This window comes from Microtus oregoni, unplaced genomic scaffold (genome assembly GCF_018167655.1).
Source record: "Microtus oregoni isolate MIOR12 unplaced genomic scaffold, Mior012 000015F_ref0000493, whole genome shotgun sequence".
Taxonomy (NCBI): domain Eukaryota; kingdom Metazoa; phylum Chordata; class Mammalia; order Rodentia; family Cricetidae; genus Microtus; species Microtus oregoni.
In genome coordinates this window covers 5405449-5428480 of record NW_024543074.1, presented here as the reverse complement: position 1 = coordinate 5428480, position 23032 = coordinate 5405449, and the positions used below count along the sequence as shown (strand labels likewise).

General features: G+C 42.9%; 1 protein-coding gene across 1 annotated transcript in view; it reads left to right on the top strand.

Annotated features, from left to right (window-relative positions):
* Ca10 (carbonic anhydrase 10) overlaps nt 1-23032 on the top strand; it is a 488218-nt gene that overhangs the window by 367911 nt on the left and 97275 nt on the right. The window contains exon 4 of the mRNA XM_041665283.1: nt 19131-19316. Coding sequence (XP_041521217.1) covers nt 19131-19316 — 186 coding nt within the window. The remainder of the gene's footprint in view (nt 1-19130; nt 19317-23032) is intronic.

The window sequence follows — 23032 nt, the reverse complement described above, 5'->3', positions numbered from 1 at the left end:
TTCCGGAATCCAGGCGCCTTGGTTACAAGTAAATGGGACATTGCTGCATTAATGCAGTAATGGAAATATAATGAAGGAATTTATTGTCCCTGAAAGACAGTATCTGCCACACAAACCCCACGGGGCATCCCCAGACAGTAAGTGCAGCTCCACGCCTCTCATTCCACTGGCCCACAATTATCTCAGGAGGACCCTGACCCTTCAGTTCTCCCTATTAAAAGTAGATTTCCTTACAAAGTGAACCGTGCTTTATCAAATTGCATCATTTTGATCACTGGAAATTGACGTATTGGACTCATTAGCCAGGAAGCTGGGTAGTTCATTTCTGAGGCGTCTCAGAACCTGTCCCAGAGCAGTCATTGAGAGAGTACAACAGCCCACGATGACATGGGAGAAAGTTACTCCAGCGATTGCGGTCTTTTCCTCTCGTTACAGGAATAATGAACAGAAAACTTCTCTGCTACAGGTACTGCTTTCCAGCTACACACACCCAGAATGACTGTGCTTTCCAGCAACTGAATACTGTTTGATGGGCACGCCGGCCTACTGTGCTCCTCCGCACCGTTTTCCTCTTTAAATGCTTCAGCTGTAGAGATGAAAAGACTAAGTCTTTGCCTTCATCTTTAATATTTAAAACTGTTCACACAACCTTTGAAAAATCAAATATTGACGCTGTTACCTGTTGTTCTTCAAAATGGAGCAATTATACTGCAGGCCCTTCGAATATGCCTGCTTTCCTCAGAATAAGAATGAGGATGTGAGGGAGACCTTTCTCTCTCTCTCTCTCTCTCTCTCTCTCTCTCTCTCTCTCTCTCTCTCTCTGTGTGTGTGTGTGTGTGTGTGTGTGTGTGGCCTCCATTCTCTTCCACCTCGGGTGGGAATCAGGAAAGAGCTTTTGACTCTTAATAAAAAACGCGCTGAGGTAGCTTCTTGAAAGCACCTAGTGGGCAGGCTGGCAAGGGATACGAGACGCAAGAAGCATCCTCAAAGTAGATTCTGCAGAATGGCACTGTGCCCTTGGAGCGATACAGGCACCAGGCGCTCAGCCAGTTTGCCCACAGGAGGCCAGCTTTCTTCCACCTCTGCAACCTAGATTCTTGGGAAGCAGCCAGTCTTTGTCCGGGATGAGTCCACACTGCCCTCTAGTGGCTATATCTAGAAGCTACATAACTAACCCAGCCCATAACTATTTTCAGCAATCCGTCACAGACGACTCCTCATGTCAGATACTGGGGATATTGAGAAGAACGAGATGCACACCATGCTCACCGATTCTTCATGGTCCCCGTAGGGAGAAACATACATGAAAGTGGTTATAAAGCATGCTGATGAGCTCTGACACATGAGCAAATTCCAAGTGCCGTGGCAACACAGGAGCGCCTCCTAACCCAGGCTCTGAAATTCCATGGAGGTGACTGAGTCGGTCCTGAAGGATGAGAAGGGCCATCTACATAGAGGAAAGGAGCTGTCCCTTGGGGCCTGCTGGTCAGGGGCTCTTACATCACCACAAAAGTGTGGTATTAGACGACAATCATAGGCATTTCGTTGAGATACTGTGTCATTGAGATGAGGACATTGCTTTTAGGGTGCATTTTCTTACATTTCTTTGCTTTCTACAAAGGATGGCCAGTCATTATTTTATCAGTAACGCTTTTTTCTTCAGGATGGCATTCTAAAGCATGCTGCATTTTACTATATAAGGTATCTGAGATTTGAGACCTTAGGATACCAGTTGTGTAAGGATGAGGAATTAAGGCTGGTATAAGATGACAGGACACTAAGAGAGAGGTTGTGGAGACAGAGAGGGTGGGAAAGGCCATAGAAGCCTCAAAGAGGAGGAGGAGGAGTCTTTAAAGTTTCCAAATACTTATAAGAAGTGGAGCAAATGAAGAGAGAGTCACCGGTCCCTCCCCCATAGTGTGTGTGTGTGTGTGGTGGGTGTGTGTGTGTGTGTGTGTGTGTGTGTGTGAGAGAGAGAGAGAGAGAGACAGAGAGACAGAGAGACAGAGAGACAGAGACAGACAGAGAGAAATCAACTGGAAGGAACTAGTAAACCCATGCTTTCTCATGAGCATTTCAAATTCATTGATGAATGACACATGGTGGGAGGGGAAAGCGAATAACAGGAAGGTGTGATGATATCACCTCACTGAGGAAAAATCCAAATGTTCTTCTAAAAGTACAGGATGCAGAGATGTGGAGACAGGTTGAATGGTTTCTCTTTGGCCCTCTTAGTTCATGACTATTTTCTGCTTCTAAGACACAGGAGCAAAGGGCCACCTTGGACTGGATCTAACTCTGCTGGTGAACATGCTCTCCTGGTACCAGGAGGATCAATTGTACAAACAATTTCGTGGTCACTCAATACTTTTGTCATGGGTGAAATTAAAGGGCACCATTTGCTTTCCCCTGTTGGATACCCAGGTTGTGGGCTCAACAACAACCAGAAAAAAGAAGAAAAGGAAAAACCCATACCACAGCACACACTGAACCACCTTTCCTCCACTGCACAGCACACACTGGGCCACCTTTACTCCACTGCACACACTACACCACCTTTACTCCACTGCACACACTACACCACCTTTCCTCCACTGCACACACTGTGCCTCCTTTCCTCCACTGCACAACACACACTGCACCACCTTTTCCTCCACTGCACAGCACACACTGGGCCACCTTTACTCCACTGCACAGCACACACTGGGCCACCTTTACTCCACTGCACAGCACACACTGGGCCTCCTTTCCTCCACTGCACAGCACACACTGGGCCTCCTTTTCTCTACTGCACAGCACACACTGGGCCTCCTTTTCTCCACTGCACACACTGTGCCTCCTTTCCTCCACTGCACACACTGCACCACCTTTTCTCCACTGCACACACTGTGCCTCCTTTCCTCCACTGCACACACTGAGCTACCTTTCCTCCACTGGCATCTTACTCTTCTAGACACAAATTGGCTGTCATACTCACGGCTTTGAAGCTATGCTATGAAATATCAGTTGCACAAAACAGAGCCATGTATCTCTGAAGCACTGGTTATTGCAATGTGTGTCTGCTCACCCTGGAGGTGAAATGCTAGCTCCTGTTGTCAGCTACTTAATTATGTCGTTGGGCTTTACTTGGCTGTTGACTTTTAAATTTTATTGCTATTAGCCAAAGGCTGGGGAAGAAGGAGGTGAGCAGGCAGGGGTGGGGTGAGAATTGGCGGCACGATGGAACTTTCTCTAATATAAAAATGTAGCAAATGTGCAGGATCAGTGTAGCAGGGCAGAGCATGCCAGCAGGGAATTACTTCTTATAGGAAGGCGTCCTTTGTGAGCATGATTGGTTTCACACTGCAGTTGAAAGAGTCAGACAGACACACATTCAAGTCCTTCATCCTTTCTGTGTTACCTTTCCAGGCTAGGCTGTTTATTTAACCTCTTATAGTCCCGTCTTCCTTACTAGTAATGCAGAGGTAGGGATGAGAGGAAAAAGATGCCCGGTGTGAAATAGTAACAGTCTGTCATCTGGCAGATGTCCATAATCTGCTGTCACCGATAACCTGTGCAGCCACATCAGGGCTGCTTTTGTCCCTGCATTCCAGCAACACTGTGCAGACGCAGTGCCGGTCTTTGTAAAGGTCTTTCATTTCCTACTCTCATGCCTTCCTATTCTAGATATCTCTGGATGCCCACATCCTACCCACTTCCAAGGTCCATTTCCAGTGCTTTCTTCTCTAGGAAATGACCAGAGTTTCCCTGGACCAAGTCATCTCTCCTTAGAGCAATTCAGCCATCCGGCATGTGATCTGCAAGGGCTGTCGTTCATTCACAGTCTCTGATCCTTCTCTGACCTATTTACCCTCACTGAACCTCAGCTTCTTCATCAAGTGAGGATAATGAAATTGCCTACTTCCTAGGGCAGAGGCAAGAAAAGAATTGCCAATGCATGCATAGTAGCAGGCATGCAGAGCTCCGGAGAGACTTAGCATAGCACTGAAATATTAGCAGGACTGTCTCTAGATATGACCTCTCATGGAAACATGGGACTTGCTTGGTCACTTACTTCGAGAGAGGACACATACTGTTCCTGGACATCAGGGAGGTGTATGCAAACAAGATTGGAGAACAATACCCAGAACCCACATAAGAAACTCATGTAGAAGGCTGGAGGATATAGTTCAGTGGCAGAGAGGTTGACTAGCATGCATGAGAACCAACATTCAATCCCAGCTTCTACAAAATACAAATTAAAAAATTTCACATAATACTTTTAATAATTCTTTGAGAATTTCATACAATCTAGTCTGATCACATGTGGCCCCTTACTCTCCCTCCAACCCCTCCCAGGTCCACCTCTTGCTTCCCTAATCCCCCAACTTTGTATCCTCTCTCTTTAAATAACGCATAGAGTCCCATTTATGTTGCCCATATACTTCTGGGTTTGGGACCATGGATTGGCCAACCATACCAGGTTCGTCAACATACCAGGCTCAACTCCTTGAAGAAAACTAACATTCCCTCCTCCCAGAAGTCATCAGCTGTCCATGGCTCCTCAGCCTGGAAAGGGGGCGAGGCTTGTGAGCCCTTCTTTGAAGTTGGATTGCGGACTGAGTGCTGTGGTCCCGTCATGTCCCGAAGGCACAGCTTCGTTGTCCATGAATTCTGAACCTTAGAGTATTTTAGTCCCCTCTTCCAAGATGCTCCTGAACCTTAAGCAGTTGGAATAACAAATAGTTTTAAAGCTGAGCCGGCATGGCATCTACCTAAAATCCCAGCAGAAGTCGAGTCAGGAAAACCCAGGAGTGAGCTGGAGTTGGTGAACTTCAAGTTTAGTGAAATCCTGTCTTAATAAGTAAAGTGTAAGGAGATTGGAGAAGACACTCAATGTCAACTTTGGGCCTCTATATGCGCCCGCAAAGGCACCATGACACACACATGCACCTACACATGTGAACCTGAGTGCACACACACAGCTACAGTGATCAACAGCAACAGACATGAGTGTGACCACAGGCACATCAGAATGGCGCACTAGTGGGGTATGGATGCTATTTCTTTATCAGCTTAAGACCCTGACCCTGTCTGGCAGAGTACGGGGGCTGTTCGTTAGCTTGCAGAGTCTCTGGGCAATGCAACGTGTGTGCAAACTGCACAGTGACAGGAAGTTCCAGCAATACAGTCGTTAACTGGCAAGGCTAATAGCTTTGGTGAATGTAGAATAGATGCCTAACCTTCAAGATGGGAACAGAGCCCATGTGATCCTGCACGGAGGGGGAAGCAGACTCGTGGAAGCATCTGAGAATTCCTTTAGGATCTTCCAGTAAACACACCTGTGAACAAAAGGTGTCCCACTTTTATGCAACTGATATTTTCAGCTCATGAAATGATTCTCACATGCAACCAGCCTAGTAGCAGTAATATTAAGAGGTTCACAGTCTGTATAAGTTGTGTAAGTTCCATGCATGTGTGCCCCATAAAGGTTGCCATGTGAATCACACTCAAAATATTAAAAAGTTTGGTAGATTAAAGGCTGTCACTTGGGTGGGAAATATAGACTGGAGACACCACAGTCTTAATTTATTTCTAGGCTATTTAATTCTCCTTGGAGTTTGGTAGCCTTGGCAACTGCCCAATTGACCCATTCTATACAAAGAGCAGATTTGAAAGGAAGATGAGCCAAGCCACCCTGTCCATATGGTGGCCACCAACCTCCCATAGCCGTGGAACACATTTATCTGCCAGCAGCCAAGGGAAGACTACTCTCAGATCCAAAACTCATGAACATCAAATCCCTAATATCAAGTCTCTTTATTTGCATATAACCTGTAAGTATATCCTCTTATACTTTGTCTCTATATTACTTAAAAATGAAGTGCTTTGTCAGTGGTTGCAATACTGATGAAATATTGACCTGAAAAATATCTGTGCTGGCTTACTATTGATGCTATTCTTTTTTATCAAATATTGTCATTCTGTTGTTGATTGAATCCTCGGTTGAGGTGGGCCAGCTGTGTGTGACATGTTCTAAGTCCAAACTGGAATGTGTTTAAAGTGTAAAAGACACACTGAGCTTCCAAGACTTAAGGCGGGAGGCAGGGTGGAGAATGCAAAATATCTCATTAGCAATTTTTGTATTGATTATATGTTGAAATAACACTTTGGATATATTAGGTTAGGTGAAATATATTCTTAATGTCAATTTCACGGTTTTGTTGTTTGTTAATGTAGGCAATAGAGAACTTAGAGTTGCCACTTGTAGCCACCTTCTGTTTCTGCTGGTCATTTCTCTGTGGGGCAGGGTCTTTGTACTCTTGCCCATGTTGAGCCATCAGAAGCCAGTTCCATGTTGTTTACTTTAAAAATGAAAATATGAAAGGATTCTCAGTAGAATGTGTGATGCATCTCTGGTCCTCCTATTCTCAGGCTCCTTTTAGTCTCCCTCACAGCCCCATCTCCCAGGGCTTGTATCTCAGAGACACCTAAGAGATGAGGCGCAAGGCTTCCGAGTCAACTCCCCACGTCCCCACCCTGCCCATGGTGCCTGCCTTAGTTGTGTCCATGTTCTGTTGATTCTGTGCACTTGAGTACAGTATGGAGACTGGCAGCTCGTGGTGAGCAAGAGTCTAGGACACAGTGTGTGCCAGTCAGGCTTCTCAGCACAGGCAAATCCCTGAGAGAAACAGTTTAAGGTGTGAAAGATTGCATTTGGTTCAAAGGTTTCAGCCAAGGAAAACTGGCACCATTGTTTCTGAGTGTACGGTAAGACAGTACAGCATGGTAGACGGGCATGTAGGTCAGTGATGTTCACCTCATGGTAGCCTGTTTGGGGAGGGTGAAGAAGAGGGAGGAAGTGAAGACGAGATCAATCTTCCCCAGGGATCTACTTCCTCCAAGTAGGCACCACCTCCCATAACGTCATCATTTTATGAATGTGTCAAGAAGTGAGTCCATTGGTTAAATCTGGGGCTTGGGACCCAATCACTTCTTGGTGATTAGGACCAGCAAGGAGGGACCAAGCCTCAACACATGAGCCTACTGGAGAGACACTTTATATCTAGACCATGACACCATGGGAGATTAATGTCAAATAATTAACTAGCATACAATGGAAATGATGAATGAGCAATGGGACTTGCAATATAATTATGCCCCAATCATTGGCTGTTTCTAGTTTCTTTGAAAAAAAAAAAACAACCTGGCATCAAGGATTCTAACATCTGACCAGCGGGACTGGTGATGCCCATATGGGGAAATGCTAAGAAGGCCATCTACCACGCTCCACCAGTGCCAGTATCACTGTGCTCCATGGGCTCCAATTAAGAGGCATTTTCCTCTTAAGAGATGAAATAACTGGAGATCGGGAGTTATTTCCCTGAAGCTTTGTGATTCAGGGGCTGAATTAAATGACATTACACTAGAAATAACCATTCTACAGCAAGTCTCCCTGTGTTAATTAAAGTGACCTAACCTTGAATTTTCACAGTTTAGAGAAAACTATTGGCCCCAAAGTGAATCAGTGTATAGCCCTCTACATATGTCTAGAAGGAACTTGGCAGTATATTTTTATAATTATTAAAGCAGTCCCTTGAGGCATACAAAGAGGATGAAAGAAATACTCTATACTGCTATGTCCCTATCCCCTGGCATTGAATGTCTGTTTGATTTAGCTTAGAATTCCTCAGAAAAGGAGTCACAAAAGAAGCCAACAGCTGCTCTTGTCCCACCTCATACCTTCTGAATCAGATGAAGAATACACTTGTCTTAGGTACCAAGTGACACTCAAAACAAAATCTGGTCCCTTTTTATTTAATAAGTAGAAACCTAGTACTGTATGGGTGGTGATAAAACAAGATTAAAAATGTAATCCATTAAATATATGCTCTGTAATATGTAACAGATATATAATATATAATAAAATGTATATTAAATAGATGCCATTTGTTTATTTAAAATATATTTTTGAAAGCACAAATAAATACTGCAAATGAGTGTGTTCAGCTTAAATCTGGTGTGAGTTAATGGGACAGGAAAATTAGAAGCAATCTGTTTTCAACCAAACGGTGCCATCTTGGTTCCAGTTGCTCTCTTTATCCACAGAGGACTCCAGCCAGTCACTAGGGACTCAGAAAAATTAAATTCAGACAGCCAGCTGTGAGTGACTTGGCAAGAGCCTTGCAGACTCTCGATTTGATAATTGGAAAGCAGTACCCAGGACTCCCGTTTGGGAACTCATATACCAGAACTAGAAGAAAAACTCATTCCAGATACCTCTGCGTATCTAGAATACTCATGCTTAGAGTTGGGGCGGGGCTGGGGTGCCAATAACTTTGTATGCAAGGTAACGTTGAGTCTAATTCTTACCACTTGTTCGTGGTCCCCCAAACACCACGGAGGACAGGAAACCTTCTCTTCACTTATCCCATATGTTGGCGGATCAGGCAGTGTCTTACACACCTGTTTTTCATCGGTCCTATCTTTAACATCAGATATAGTCAAGATCAGGAGGTCCTTTCTGGGATCTCACAGCCTTATATATCCCTGGACTTTTGAAGAACTGATTCATTATTTGAAGAGTCAATATTACCATAAACTGGATCTGTTTTTTACAGCAATAGAATTGATATAATAGTAGGCAGCATATATGATTGTTCCATCTGTTTGTCCAGGGTTGTCCAGGTCCGAGTCCTTACACAGGCCAGACACAAGCTGACTGAGATGAAAAAAAGGAAGATTAAATTGAACAATGCTAACGAAGGATTTTCCCTCTGTCTTCCCTGCAAGGTTAAGAGTGATGGGAGAGGTCCTGCCCACTCCCAAAGCTCCACAGCCTTTACCTTCTCAATATCCAACCCTACTATTTTTAACCATTATAGTAAAACTTAAGTTACATAAAACATTTAGACAAATACTGTGTAATGCCCACTATCCAGATACACAGTGTCATCTGAAAGCATCAGGGTAATTCGTTTCTATTTTTGTGTGGATTGTAGGTTTTATACATAATACTCCATGGTTATCTACATACATACACTCAGCACTCCAGGACTACGTGTGCATGGAGCACTCCAGTACTTTGAATTTAGTCAGTATTCATCAGCAGAAAAAAAAATTACCTGAACAGAAACACTATAAGGACCACACCAGTTAACATGAATAGGGGAAAGTCTGCAGTGGCCTCTACCTAGACAATGAGCTACAGGTTGTCAAGGGCTGCTGGGAGAGGAAAAAAATCAGTTTCTTCCGAAAATAAGCTTACACGTAGCATATAGGTTGTCCATTCCAAGTAGTCCGCCCTGGACACATGTATGTTTAAGCAAGACTAAATGGACTCAATAGGGTGTGTGGGTGTGTGTGTGGGTGTGATAATAATTAAAGATGAAGAGGTCATGAATTTGAGAGAGATATGGAGGGATATTGGGCAAATTGAAAGGAGAAGGAGGGGCGGGAGTGATGTAGATATACTATTTGTATACAAAGTCATCTAGGGACTGATGGAGGCAGGTTCAGAGACCCACAGTCAAACATCTGGCCAAGCTCAGGTAGTCAGGAAGTCCTGCTGAGAAGAGGGAGAAGAGATTATAGGAGTCAAGGGAGTCAGAGACATCAGAAAAAAAAACCCACAGCTGCCCTGGCTCATGGAAACTCACAGAGTCTGAACCAACAACCAAGGAGCCTGCATGGGACTGACCTAGGCCCACTATATATATATATGATAGTTGTGTAGCTTGGTCTATTTGTGGGACTCCTGGCAATAGAAGCAGAGCTGTCCCTGGTGTTTTGATTGGCTCTTGGGAACCTATTCCTCCTGCTGGACTGCCTTGCCTAGCCTGAATACAGGGGAAGAAGCTTGGTCTTAAGGCAGATTAATATGCCATGCTTTGTTGATGCCCATGGAAGACCTGCCCCTTTCTGAGCAAATGCAAAGGAGGGGTGGATGGGGGGACATAAAGGAAGTGAAAAGAGGAAGTGGGAGGAGAGGATTGAGGGGAGATTACAGTCAGGCCATAAAATTAATTAATTAAACATAAAATAATTTTTTAATGAAAATTGAAGAAAAAGAAAAAAGAAGAAAAGAATCCATATATAAGAGGGAACATGAGATTGTTTTTCTGAGTCTGGATCATACCACTTAATGTAATACTATCCAAATCCTTCAGTTTTCCTACATATTTCGTAGTTTCCTGCTTCTTCGCAGCTGACTAAACGTTCATTGTGTAGATGCAACATGTTTGCAATTTCCATCTTCTGTTGCTTGGCATCTAAGCTGGTTCTGTTTGCATGCTGTTGTGAATAATGCAGGCATAAACATGAATATTCAGGCTTATCTACGGTAGGATGTAATCGGAGGCTGTTCATGCATTCCCAAATGCTCAGACCTGAAATAATCACACAGAAACTATATTATTGGCAATGCTACTTGGCCAATAGCTTATGCATATTTCTTGCTAGCTCTTATATCTTAAATTAACCCATTTCTAGTAATCTGTGTATAGCCACATGGTTGTGGCCTACCAGTAAGTTTCCATCCAGCATCTGTCTCCTGCAGTGGCTACATGCACTGACTGTGCCTACTTTCCCAGCATTCAGTTTAGTTTTCCATCCTAGCTTTATTCTGCCCTATCGCAGGCCAAAGCAGCTTCTTTATTCATTAACCAATAAAAGCAACACATACACAGAAGGACCTCCCACACCAGTAGGATACAGAATATTTGGGGCATGTGCCTAAGTGGTACATCTGGGTCATATTGTAGTGATGTGTTTAATGATCTGAGTAACCTCCATACTGATTTCACGGTGGCTGCATCAGCTTATATTTAAAGGGTGTGAGCATAGGTTTAGGCCATGAAACTACATAGGAGATCACAAAAAGGGAAAAGAGGTATCCAGAAATGTGTGGGGTTGGAGGAGCAAAAGATCACATGTGACACCCAGGTGTAAAGAAGGCTGTGGGGGATGGGCATAGGGAAGGAAAGAGGGAGAAGAGAGACAACAAAAATGAGTAAATTTTGTTTGAAAATCTGCTTTAATGAAGCCTAATTCTTTGAATACTGATTTTTGAAAATGAATTTAAAGTAGATTCGGGAGAGATGAGCCCGTCCGATGAATGAACAAAGTCAGCAGGGGTGACTTCTAACTTGGGATCTGTCTGTCTCCGTTTTCTGGTTTATTGGGTCTGATTATTTCTGGAGTTCTTTCCACTCGAGACTCATCTTATCCACCTGTGTATTCACTCGGCGGCTTCAGGGCTGCCCATTCCTGGACTGCAGTTGATTCTTCCACACTGTTCTCCCTTGAAAAACGCCCTGAGCACGCCATGTGAACAAGCGGCCCCCCCAGCTCTTTGCACTCAGCCTTCACAAATCAGCCCCTTGGTGTATCGGGACTCTGCAGGAAACCAGGCTAAGCAGTGTTCTTAAATCTCCCATGCTCACTAATTACACTGCAAAGAACTATTACACACTTCAGCAGACCAGTCAAAGGCACGTAATAGGAAAGCTGAGTTTCAAAGGAAAGACACCTAATTTATGACAGGCTGTCGGCCACTCTTCACTAACCCTTCTTGGCACCAAGTGTCCTTCCTAATTATGGGATCGGACATTCCGTTGGCAATCCTATACTGGACATACTACCTATCTCTCAGTTCTCAGCAAGTAGGAGCTAGAATCCTGCTTCCCTAGATGTAGGGATCCCCCAGAGGTGTCCAGCCCAGACCTGGGCAGATGAAGCACTATCTGTCATCTCCACATCAGTGTTAGATTTTATTTGAGTTGATCCCTAAGTCCAGATGCCACATATAAACAACATGGTTTCACCAACTCTTCCTGCTGACCTATTACTCATTTTCAGAGCTGTAGACCTTGGAATCCCAATATCCTGGAGGACAATTCTGGCTCTTGTGGTTTCCCATGGTGAAACTCTTTTTTTATTATTCTTTGTTATTCAAGTCAGTGTTTCTCTGTGTCCTGACTGTCCTAGGTTGACCGGACTGGGCTTGAACACAGATATCTGCCTGCCTCTGCCTCCTGAGTGCTGGGATTAAAGGTTTGTGCCACCTCCACCCAGCTCCCACAGAGAAACTTTAAGCACAGTCTTTAACCCATTAAGATTCTCCATCTAAGGATAAAGAACAAGTTAGCCTGCCTCACAAGGTCAGTGTAAGCATTAGATGAGATAATAGGTACAACCTATTATCAAGAATGCTACCTGGAATGTGCCAGTCACTGCAGCAGCTAGGGATGTTGTGTATATCCTCTGCCCAGTGTGTTTACAATCGTGTGTGTTTTATGGCAACAGCAAAAACACAATCTGCTGAGTCAGGCCACATCTCAGCAATGCAAATGCCATCATGTCATGCTCATCTCGCTTTCTAGGTCAGGAAACAAGGCACAGCCAGGCTAAATAACCACTCAGAGGACAAAGGGGGATGCAAGAGGACCACAATTCTTGTGTTACTATAATTCCTGTATGACCAGTGAGCATTTCTGAGAGCCAGTTACACCTAGAAAGGTAAATAAACCCAAAGATAACTGTGCTTTGAATCTACAGTGGCCTTCACAGGCTCCTGTTCTGAATGCTCATTCCCAAGCTTATTGCACCAGTTCAGACTGTGGTGCCTTTAGGAGATGGGGCCTGACTCATGGAAACATGTAACTGGAGGTTTCTCTCCTGCACACCAATAGCCATTCAGTCCCAAAGAAACACACAGAGGCTTATATTAATCATAAATTGTTTGGCCTCTTAGCTCAGGCTTATTTTTAATTAGCTCTTATAACTAAAATTAACCCATAATTCTTTTCTATATTTAGCCATGAGTCTTGGTAACAGTAAGGCATTTTCATCTTGCTTCCTCTTTATCTGGCTTGTGACTGACTCTCTGCCTTTCCTCTTCCTAGAATTTTCTTAGTCTGGTCATCCTGCCTATACTTCCTGTCTGGCTACTAGCCAATTGGTGTTTTATTAAATTAATATGAGTGACAAATCTTTACTGCATACAAGAATATTATCCCACAGAATTTTCCCTTTTTTCTTTTCAAAACAAGAACTCTGAATCTGATCTCCTGCACAGGTCTCATGGCCTTCTTTTCCTTTTATACAGCAGGAATCCCATTTGATCTATTGACCCCATTTGTAGTATTACATTTCCATTTGTGCTATTGGAAATGTTCTTCAGTTTATCACAGGACGTTTCGGGCAGGCTACCTTGTAAGGAAACGTAACAAAACCTTCACGTTTAGACTTGTGTTACATCAAGCAAGTAACTACTGAACGTTTTGGATGTTCTAAGGTTAATGTTCACTCAAACTCAGATTTCTGCAATAGAATATCAATCCTACAAGCACAGTGCCCAAAAGATCTTTGACATGTTTAATTTTTTAATTAAAAAATAATATACCCCGGCTTGGAGATAGGGCTTAGTCTGGGACATGAGCATGAGGACTTGTGTTCAGGTCCCCAAAACTCCATGAAGAAAATTCAGATGGTAGCACAAGCCTGTGACCTCAGTGCTGAGGGCATGGGAACAGTAGGATCAGGAACTGAGTGGTTAGCCAGTCTAGTTGACTCTGTGAGCTTCAGTTTCAGTGATATCAAGGTCACTGGTCCTTAGCATGGCACCTGGCAACTGTATGATTCTGTAGAAGTCACATCTGTTTCTCTGGAGAACCCTCACTAACGCTAAAAGAAATCCCAAAGATCCTAAACTCCAAACCAGTGTAAGGTTCCCCACCCCACTCCCACTACCACCCTGCTTCTTGAAGAACACACTGTGGTATCACATTGCTAAGTAATCCCTAGTAATTGGAACAACTTAATCATTCCCAGTGGTTAAATTAGCAGGTTGAAGAGCCAAAGACACCTTTTCCACAAGGACAGCTGTTTGTTTCAGAACACAAAAGACCACAGAAGGGAGTCAAGAGGCGTCATCCCTATGAGAAACTGCCATCGCACACATGGGTTTAAGCTTGACATCTTCCCACCCAAAGTGAAGCAAATGGCACAGGCCTAAGTCCCTCACCAAGAGGGGTGTTGCATCTGTTGAGGAAGAAATTGTAAGGATTTAAAGGGAAAATCCTTTATAATTTAGCAATCACTCTGACCCCAGGTAAAGATGCAATCTGCTGGTGTCAGACTGTGGCTGATTCTCAAAGAATGAATGCTCCTCTTACCTTAAAAGATGCACTGAGCAAAATCATTTCCTTTAATAGAAGGCTGTCTATGTAATGAGCTAGAAGATGAACACACTAAGAAGAAGCCTGACAGATCTCTAACCACTGTTCCAGAAATGTGCTTGTTCCACAAGGGCATCCAATGTTATAAAATAAACATGGTGAATTTGGGGTTGCTTGTCGTAGGGAGTTTCTGTCCTACCTGGTCCCACAGTTGTTCAGTCCCAAAGTAACACACAGAGGACTACATTAATTATAAACTGCTTGGCCCATTAGCTCTAGCTTCTTATTGGCTAACTCTTACATCTTAATTTAACCCATTTCTATTAATCTGTGTATCACCACGAGGCTGTGGCTTACTGGGTAAAGTTCTGGCATCTGTCTCCAGTGGTTCTACTTGGCTTCTTTCTCTCTGACTCTGCCTTCTTCCTCCCAGCACTCAGTTTAGTTTTCTCTGCTTACCTCTATCATGCCCTGCCAGGCCCAAGACAGATTTTTTTTTTTATTAACCAATGTTATTTACAGCATAGAGAGGGGAATCCCACATCAGTTGCTGTTTTTCCCTTGTTTATTTTAATTTCCTTTTTATGTTTGATTATTTGGTTTACAAAAGAATGTTATTTTATATTGCCTCAAGTTATTGATATTATTTATTGACATTCCATCTCTACAGGCATTTATGCCCTGCTTCCTTTAATAAATGTAGCTCCAACTAGTCTTAAACTAGTATAAATGTCTATAGCTAGGGAAACAAGGTCTTCTTGGGTCTTCATCCTAAGATTGACAGCAGCCTAGCATGAGTCTTCCACGTTCTCGACAAAAAATCCTGTTACTCTCCACCCCCAGAACTGCCTAAGACCCTATCTGCAGTGTACAGAAGAAATGACACCCAACACCAAACTTCCATCTGAAATGAGCAGAGACCATTGCTTTTGCTCACATCAAGATAACTGGCCCTCAGTTTGCCTCCTGCCCACTGTGTGATGATTCTGGACAAATCAAGTCACCAAACCCTTATCAACCTCCCTAAATTCCTTCATTTGCAAAATGGGCAACACACACATACACACACTTCTTGCCGCAGGTTGCAATGAATTCAAAAAAAGGCTAGAGAGCTGTGGGGCAGCCAGAGGCAAGCTGGATCTCCCCTGCCGCTTCAGCTTCTCCACTCACCTGCTTCCTGGTCTGCATAAATAAACTTTTCCCAACATGCTGTGCACCAAAGTCATTCATTGGAAACATAGTAATTAGCATTACAGATAAAATGACACTGGAGCAGTGTTAATTACTACCGTGCAGATGTACTGTTAGATTCAGATATCATACATAACATTGTCAAGCCTTTATTTTTAAATTAAAGTGCAACAAACCGTACCCTGGCTACACATATTTTTATGATTAATACAAATTAATGTTATTTCATTGTCTAGGGAAAGGGTAGAGATAAGGAGATGTTGCATCTAATTGTAACAACATAGTGGTGTATGTTCCATATTCCCCCAGCTGCCCGCATCCTGGGAACTTGCATAAAGAAGTGAGAGTTTTGTAGACCATGCATGCTCCTCTACTATCCCAAGCTCCTAGCACAATCAGTAATATGTAACCATTTCTGAACCTGGATGAATGAATTGCTGATGAGTGAAGGAGTCAATGAAAATGAATGAATGAATGAATGAATGAATGAATGAAGAATGAAGATACAACCATGTGTATAGAAGGGGAACAGGGAGAAATAGAGAAACAAAAGGCACAATGATTTACTTTTTGATTCTCCTAATTTTGTTTCTCTTTGTAGTCTTCTAAATGTATTGTCTGTTCCCCATATCTAGCACATTAAAGTCCAAAGGGAGAGGCAAGTGGAGCATTTGAAAGTAGAAGTTGAGTGATGTTCTACAAGTACCATTATGATCCACTAGGTTCTGGAAAGAGAAGTAAATGGTGGTAGGGAGATAGAGGAGAAGGATCCTTCCACATCAGTGAGACATGTGTCCAGTAGCCAAAAGAGAGAAAGGAAGAGAATGAAAATGTTTAGTCCATGCAAATACCATTTACTTAATAATGCGACTTCAGAGGGGATTTTTTTCATTTTTATTGTGAATAAAATACACATCCCTTAAACACTGATATCTTAATCATTTCAAGTTCAACAGCATTAAATAAATACATTTATGTCACCACATGCCCTTCCCTCCATTCACCTCCAGAACTCTTTGTCTTGCAAAACCGGGACATTATGTCCACTAAATATTAACTTCCCTTTCCTTCCAGACCCCAAGCTCTCCCAACTCTGTTCTACTTGCTGTCTCTGCAATCTGGACTGCTTTAGAAACCTCATATGAACGAGGTCCCTTTATATTTAAAGTAACTACTAATTAGTCTGTCACTTAACTATTTGTTTTGAAGATGCCTTATAGCTTTGTTTTGGTTGTTTCACTTCTCACCCCTCATTTCCATGAAGGAACTTGGGTTATATCTGTCCTATGGTTACGAAACTGAAGCTTCGTGAGATTAAGTAAGCCTTCCCGAGTTACATAGCTGGCAAGGTGTGGATTGGGACTCCTTTGACACTAAAGACCCCAGTTCTTACACTTGCTTTGTGTCGGTGTGTTTGCAGAACACTAGGGGAAATGTAGATGAGCGTGGGATGCAGGCTTTGATTGAAGTGTTGCTCAGATATGCAGCCATTTCCTTTAGACGTATCAGATAATTCTGACGAAGGGGTCTTTTGAAATGTGGGGGTTGTCAGTGGTACAAGGTATCGGGCTAAACAAACTCAGGACAGCGGTTCATTGGCAGGGCAGTGAGAGCTCACGATTCCCTGGCGTGTGAAGAGCATTGCAGACATCCGGCTCTGCTCCTTAGGAGCCACTTCTCATAGCAGATGCACGCTGCAACACACAGCAAGCGCTCTCAAAATTTGCCTAGTGAGATGCCCCTAGATTGGTGAGCTGTTTCAGCCACGAGGATATGTAACACAGTAGAAGAGTTGTAAAGAGTCCCCAATAGACTGTATTTTTGCCATAGACTACTTGCAGCTGTAGTAAAGTGATAATGATCATGGCCTAGAAATGTTTGTGTTAGTAGAAAATATCATTAGTAAGTCAGATATAATACATGTATGTGAAAATAGCATATTTATGCACACATTTATCTAACAATCTCATAAAATATTTATACATATGAAAAGTTTACATACCTACATACTAGTGGTATTTTGTTAATTCTGAAATTATGACTATTCCCTAAACTTTTCTGTTATATATACAATATAATGTCTCTATATTATTCTAATAACTAGAAAAAACAAATTTTATTTGATAGTAGAAGCAATGTCAAACCTTAAACCATTACCTACAAAGAAAGTCTGGAGCTTAAAAAAAGGTATATTCTCCTTTCGTCTTAGGAGCAAGCTGTATACATGCTTGAGGCTGGAGAACAGAGGAAAGTTTCTCCTAGATCACTTGCTTGCAAGGAACAGTTGACTTTAAAAACAAATGCCAATAAGATGTAAAGTATCTGATAAATGCAGTTCAGGTGCCCTGAAGGAACTGGAGAGAAGAGATGCGGAAAAATACAGAATTCTAGTGATGCTCCTCTGTTTGCCCACTGCTCATTCTTCCTCACTCGCTCCTCCCTTTGGCCATCTGTCCTCACATGGCCCATGCCTCACAGCAAAAAAAAAAAAAAAAAAAAAAAAAAAGCAGGTTAATGGAGCAGTGAGCCATCTAAGAACTAAACTAATGTCATACAAAACAAGCATCAGAAAGGTAGAAGGGGAGGCATCTGGGCAAGTATTCAAAGACCAGATCTAATAACATTACCAGACATTTCATTAAGCCAGGCATAGTGGTGCATAGCTATAGTCCCAGAACTTAAGACCCAAGGATTGGGTGTTTTAGACCAGCTTGAGCTACATAAAAAGACATGCTCTCTAATTAAGGTCACAGATAGACAGCCAGATATGAGGTTATAGATGATTGGTAGATGATAGATAGGTAAATGATTGATTGACTAACCGGCAGATAGACAAATAAATGGAAGTTACATGAAGTCTCTATGGAATTGCTAAGAGAAAACTATATGCCTAATGGGTCAGAGTAAATAGGGTGACTATCCTAATAATTCAGCATCAGGTAACCTAGAAGCAACCTATCAAGTTTCCTTCCAAGTCTCCCTTAAACTCCCTGGGCTAACCCAAGAAAGTAAGGAAGGCTCCCAGATAGGAATGACATGGGGTCATTTGTAGAGCTGTGCTAAGGTCATAGAGCAGAAAATGAGGCTGAGTGTTGATTCAAAGAAAAGGACATAAACGGAAGGAGGAAGAAGCGCTAAGTTTGGTAGTGGAAGAAACTGAAGCAAAATGGGACTGGGAATGAGAAATAAGGTTTAGATGTGAGAAATGGGACCCCATGTGACCTGAACTCTTTCTGTGTGATGTCTGCTACCAGGATGGGAGAGAGATCTAACCAAGACAGCTGGACTGGGTGCTTGAGACTTCAAAGTGTATCAATTTCCATCCGGGCTTGCTCCTGGTCACCCATAGTGGCTTTCTCATCTTTCACTTGGCTCCCTTAAACTCTTTGTCCATTGCTTTCTCTGACTCCTTACACTTGAGACTTTGAACTTCTACACCACCTCTACCTTCCAAACAACTATGATGAGAGGGGCAAACTAATTTTTATAAGGTGCAATATATAAAATAGTTGTCACAGTTGGCAAAAAGAAATCTCTGAAGTGCCTCTCTTCAAAGTCCCTGAAAGATAACGTGACTTATGCCTCCCTGGAACTACATTAGAAGCCGGGTGTGGAAGGAAAGCCCTCTGAACAGGCCGCCATGCCTTCAACACATGTGGATTTATTCTGATGTGTTACCATCAGAAGATATAAATGGCATGGGTATACCATGCACCTCTCTGGGTTTGAGGAGAAATGGAAGGAAAACCCCTGTCTGACCTGTCACCCATTGCTTTGTAGGTCAGTGGGACCATGTATAACACTGGAAGGCATGTTTCCCTCCGCCTGGACAAGGAGCACTTGGTCAACATTTCAGGAGGGCCCATGACATATAGCCACCGACTGGAGGAGATCCGGCTACACTTCGGGAGTGAGGACAGCCAAGGGTCCGAGCACCTCCTCAATGGACAGGCCTTCTCTGGGGAGGTATGGAAATCCACCAGAGTGTTAAGGTTTGGTGCCAACTTGTACGATTTGGTGCCTGTTTTGATCCGAAGTAGAATCACTGATGGGAAGGCTTCCCTTGACTCTGTGAAAAGAGGAGATCGGTCCTCACCTCCTTTCTCCATCTTTTGCATCCTGGATTACAGGTTACCCAAAGAGGCTACAGTGAAGCAGTATTTCCTTCCTAAACCCTAGCCCGTGTCTCTTGGAAATCAAGCCCTGACACGTCCAAGAGCAGTGATTCTCAACCATCCTAATGCTGCGACTCTTTAATACAGTTCCTCATGTTGTGGTGACCCCCACCATAAAATTATTTTTATTGCTTCTTCAGAACTGTAATTTTTGGTACTGTTATGAAGCATAATGTAGATATCTGATCTGTGACTCCTGTAGGGGGTTGAGAGCCATTAGAGAATTATTTAAGCTCAGCCTGGAGGGATGGCTCAGCCGTTAAAGGCTAGGCTCACAACCAAAAATTATTTAAGATCAAGTCCTCACCTTTTCTGTGCCTCTTTGCTTCTACCTCTCTGGGTCATTGGTGTCTCATGCATCCCATATGACAGCATAGCGCCCTTCTGGTGAAGTGTGTCTTACTTGTCTAAGCATACAGTGCACTGAGAAATCAATGTCAAGGAACTGAGGAGTTTGCCTGAAATTCCGCTGAATGGACATTTCATTGTGCCACACCTGTGATGGTGAGTGTCGTCATGTGCCACCATCAACTCAGATAAAAGTAAATCAAAGTCATGCAATGAACCATAGTTTCAGATGAGATAACAGATAATAAGGTTTAGCCAGATTTCATCTGTGATGGTATACTTGTGACTTATTTCACTCCTTACACCTGTGAGCAACTGAAGGATCAGGGGTCCTCATGCAACAAGTAACCAGAAAGTAAGTTCCTAGTTAGTCTCAAGAACTGATGTCAAAAAGACTTTAAAATTACAAGAGTGTGCATTTAATGCGGTCTTTTTATTTTGTTATTTAATGGTATGGTTAAAATCTGGCATTTTTAAAGGTGCTAAGGCTATATGCCATCAAATAGACCACAAGTTAAAGAAATTCATGAGCCAGATTTTGATATGCATTCAAAATGCATAGACTAAGAATTGGTCCAGAGACCCTACTAGTTACTAGGGTTACATGGATTTAAAAATGAAAAAGAAGAAAGGGTTCTCACCCCAAAGGAGTTCAAAGGGGACTATATCCAAATCATTGAAGTATAATGTCATGTTGAAATGGAGATGTACAAAAAGGCCCTGGCCACCTCAAAGAAAGTCATGATGCATTTTACTGGAAGAGGTCAGGGGAAGCTTCATAGGGGAGGTACCCTTTGAACTGGGCTTGGAGAGAAGCAATGAAGAATAATTGTAAAATATTAGCTTTGGAGTCAAAGGGTCTGAATTTGTAGTCCCTGCTTTGATACAATACCGTGTTATCTTGGGATGTCACGTGATTCTTCTAAGGCACAATTTAGACACCTCTCAAAGATATTTTAAAATTTTAGTGTGATCCAAGATGTAAGGAGTGCTCAATTGATAGACTTTAAAGAAAAGATAAAGTAGGAACTGAGGGATAGGACGTGAAAGGGGCCTCCAGGCATGTCAGGGCACTATGTGTTTGAGACGCTGCATGTAGATCTCACGCAGTACTTTGTCTATCATCTATTAGTAATGGCTGCATAGACAATGGGCCTCAGCAACAGGGTGGGAGTCTCTCCAAATCTGTAGGGGAGAAATGTGCTAGGATTGATTAAAGATGTCTGCTAAAAGTAACCAAGTAACAGAAAACTCCTCTCTAGACCCACAGGCCCTGAACTAGAGCACCACAGGGAGTATAACCAAAGCAGGCTAAAAAACTCTCAATTCAGAGGCACTGGGGAAGGCCAGTCTCAAGCAGGAAATATTTAAAGAGGAATTAAATTCTTCCTTATACTAATATATGTTATTTTGAAGTTTGTTGCTACTTTATCGGCTGACTTACTTGCTCGTTGGTCATTATTTCTGCTCTCTGCTGCCATATTTCAGCACTTATACAGCAGTGCTTCAAAGCAGAAACACCATTTAAATGAATGGGTAAAACTATAGATGGGTACAGTCAAAATCTTTACACTGTTCCTTCAGTGCTTAAGTGGAGTGATTTGTAACGTGTACATTAACAACTTATACTTTTGAGTGCATCTTAATGAATACATAATAATTTAACCTCAGCATATTAATTTTTCTAGACTTATTACAAACCACAGGGACAACAGGCTTCAAAGAATCTACATTTGAAAGTTCCCAGAAAGACAGACATGGTGATAAGTGTCTGTAACACCAGCATGAGGGAGGCAGAAGCAGGATGATCAGACATTTGAAGTTTGTTGTAGGAGCTGTGGGCTGTGTTCCTGCCACCCCAGCTCCTGGCTGCTTGGCTAGCTTATACCCCGAAATAACGACACACAAATTGTATTCTTTTATACACTGCTTGGCCCATTATATCTAGCCTCTTCTTGGCTAACTCTCGCACCTGGACTAGCCCATTTCTAATAATGTGTGTAGCACCCCAAGGTGCACTTACAGGGAAGATTCTAGCCTACGTCCATCCTGGGTAGGAGCTTCATCACGTCTGCCCGGGAGAGGGGAGCATGGCCTCTGAGCTCACTTCCTCTTCCTCCCAGCATTCTGTTCTGTTTACTCCTCCCACCTATGTTTTAACCTATGAGGGCCAAGCAGTTTATTTTTTAACCAATGACCTTCCTCCATCAGAAGTTAGCCTGAACTACATAGCAATGCCTTGTCTGGGAAAATAAATAAATAAAAGTTCCCAGGTGAACCTGATTATGGTCCATTATTAACTGTTTTTTAGTGTTTATTAATGAAAACATTTAAACAGAGCAGCAAATCAGAAATAACAAGGGTGGTAGGCACTGTCCGCTCCAGTCCTTCCCCAGAGCAAATGAACTTGTATCTCAGGCAGTGTATTCTGGGTCTGTATATTCCCAGGACATACTGGTTAGCAATCACCATGCCAGCTATAGGAAATGCTCTGCTTTGCCTGAAAGTCCCACTTTTCTAAAAAGATAAAACTTAACACCTCATTACTGTGAAGAAGGGAAAGAGAGGGGCCAAATAGTAATTACATCTTGAAATGGCAAGCTGGGATACAGTGCAGACTGAGGAGACTGAGGAACAGCTTCCCAGGAAATAGGAACACACATCAGGTCTCTCCCTCCCTCTCTGTCTCTCTCTCTCTCTCTCTCTCTCTCTCTCTCTCTCTCTCTCTCTCTCCAGAGCAGCCCCAACATCAGTACAGTTATGTCTCGCCCTGGGCCGATTACACTAATGTCATTGCATTTCTCCCGAAGCCCCTCAGTTTGCCTATCTCTAAGTTGGTATGGTTTCAATGCTAGAAACCAGCATTTTGGAGGCTCTAAGTAATGACATATGAGGATCACTGTGCACAAAGTTGACTTTGAGATAATTAGCCTGCCCTAGTGAACAAGAAGAGTAGAACACCTATGCCACATGAAGAGCCGATAGTGGAAGCTGCAGACAGAAGACATTCAGCTTAATACATGTTCTAACAGTGGGAGCTGTCTATCAATGAAATGAGTTTGCTTCTGAAGACAGTGAATTCCCATTGTTTGATTTATTAAGCCCTGACCACACATTAGCCAATGGGGGAACTGTTAGTTTTAATGCACCTTCTAATTA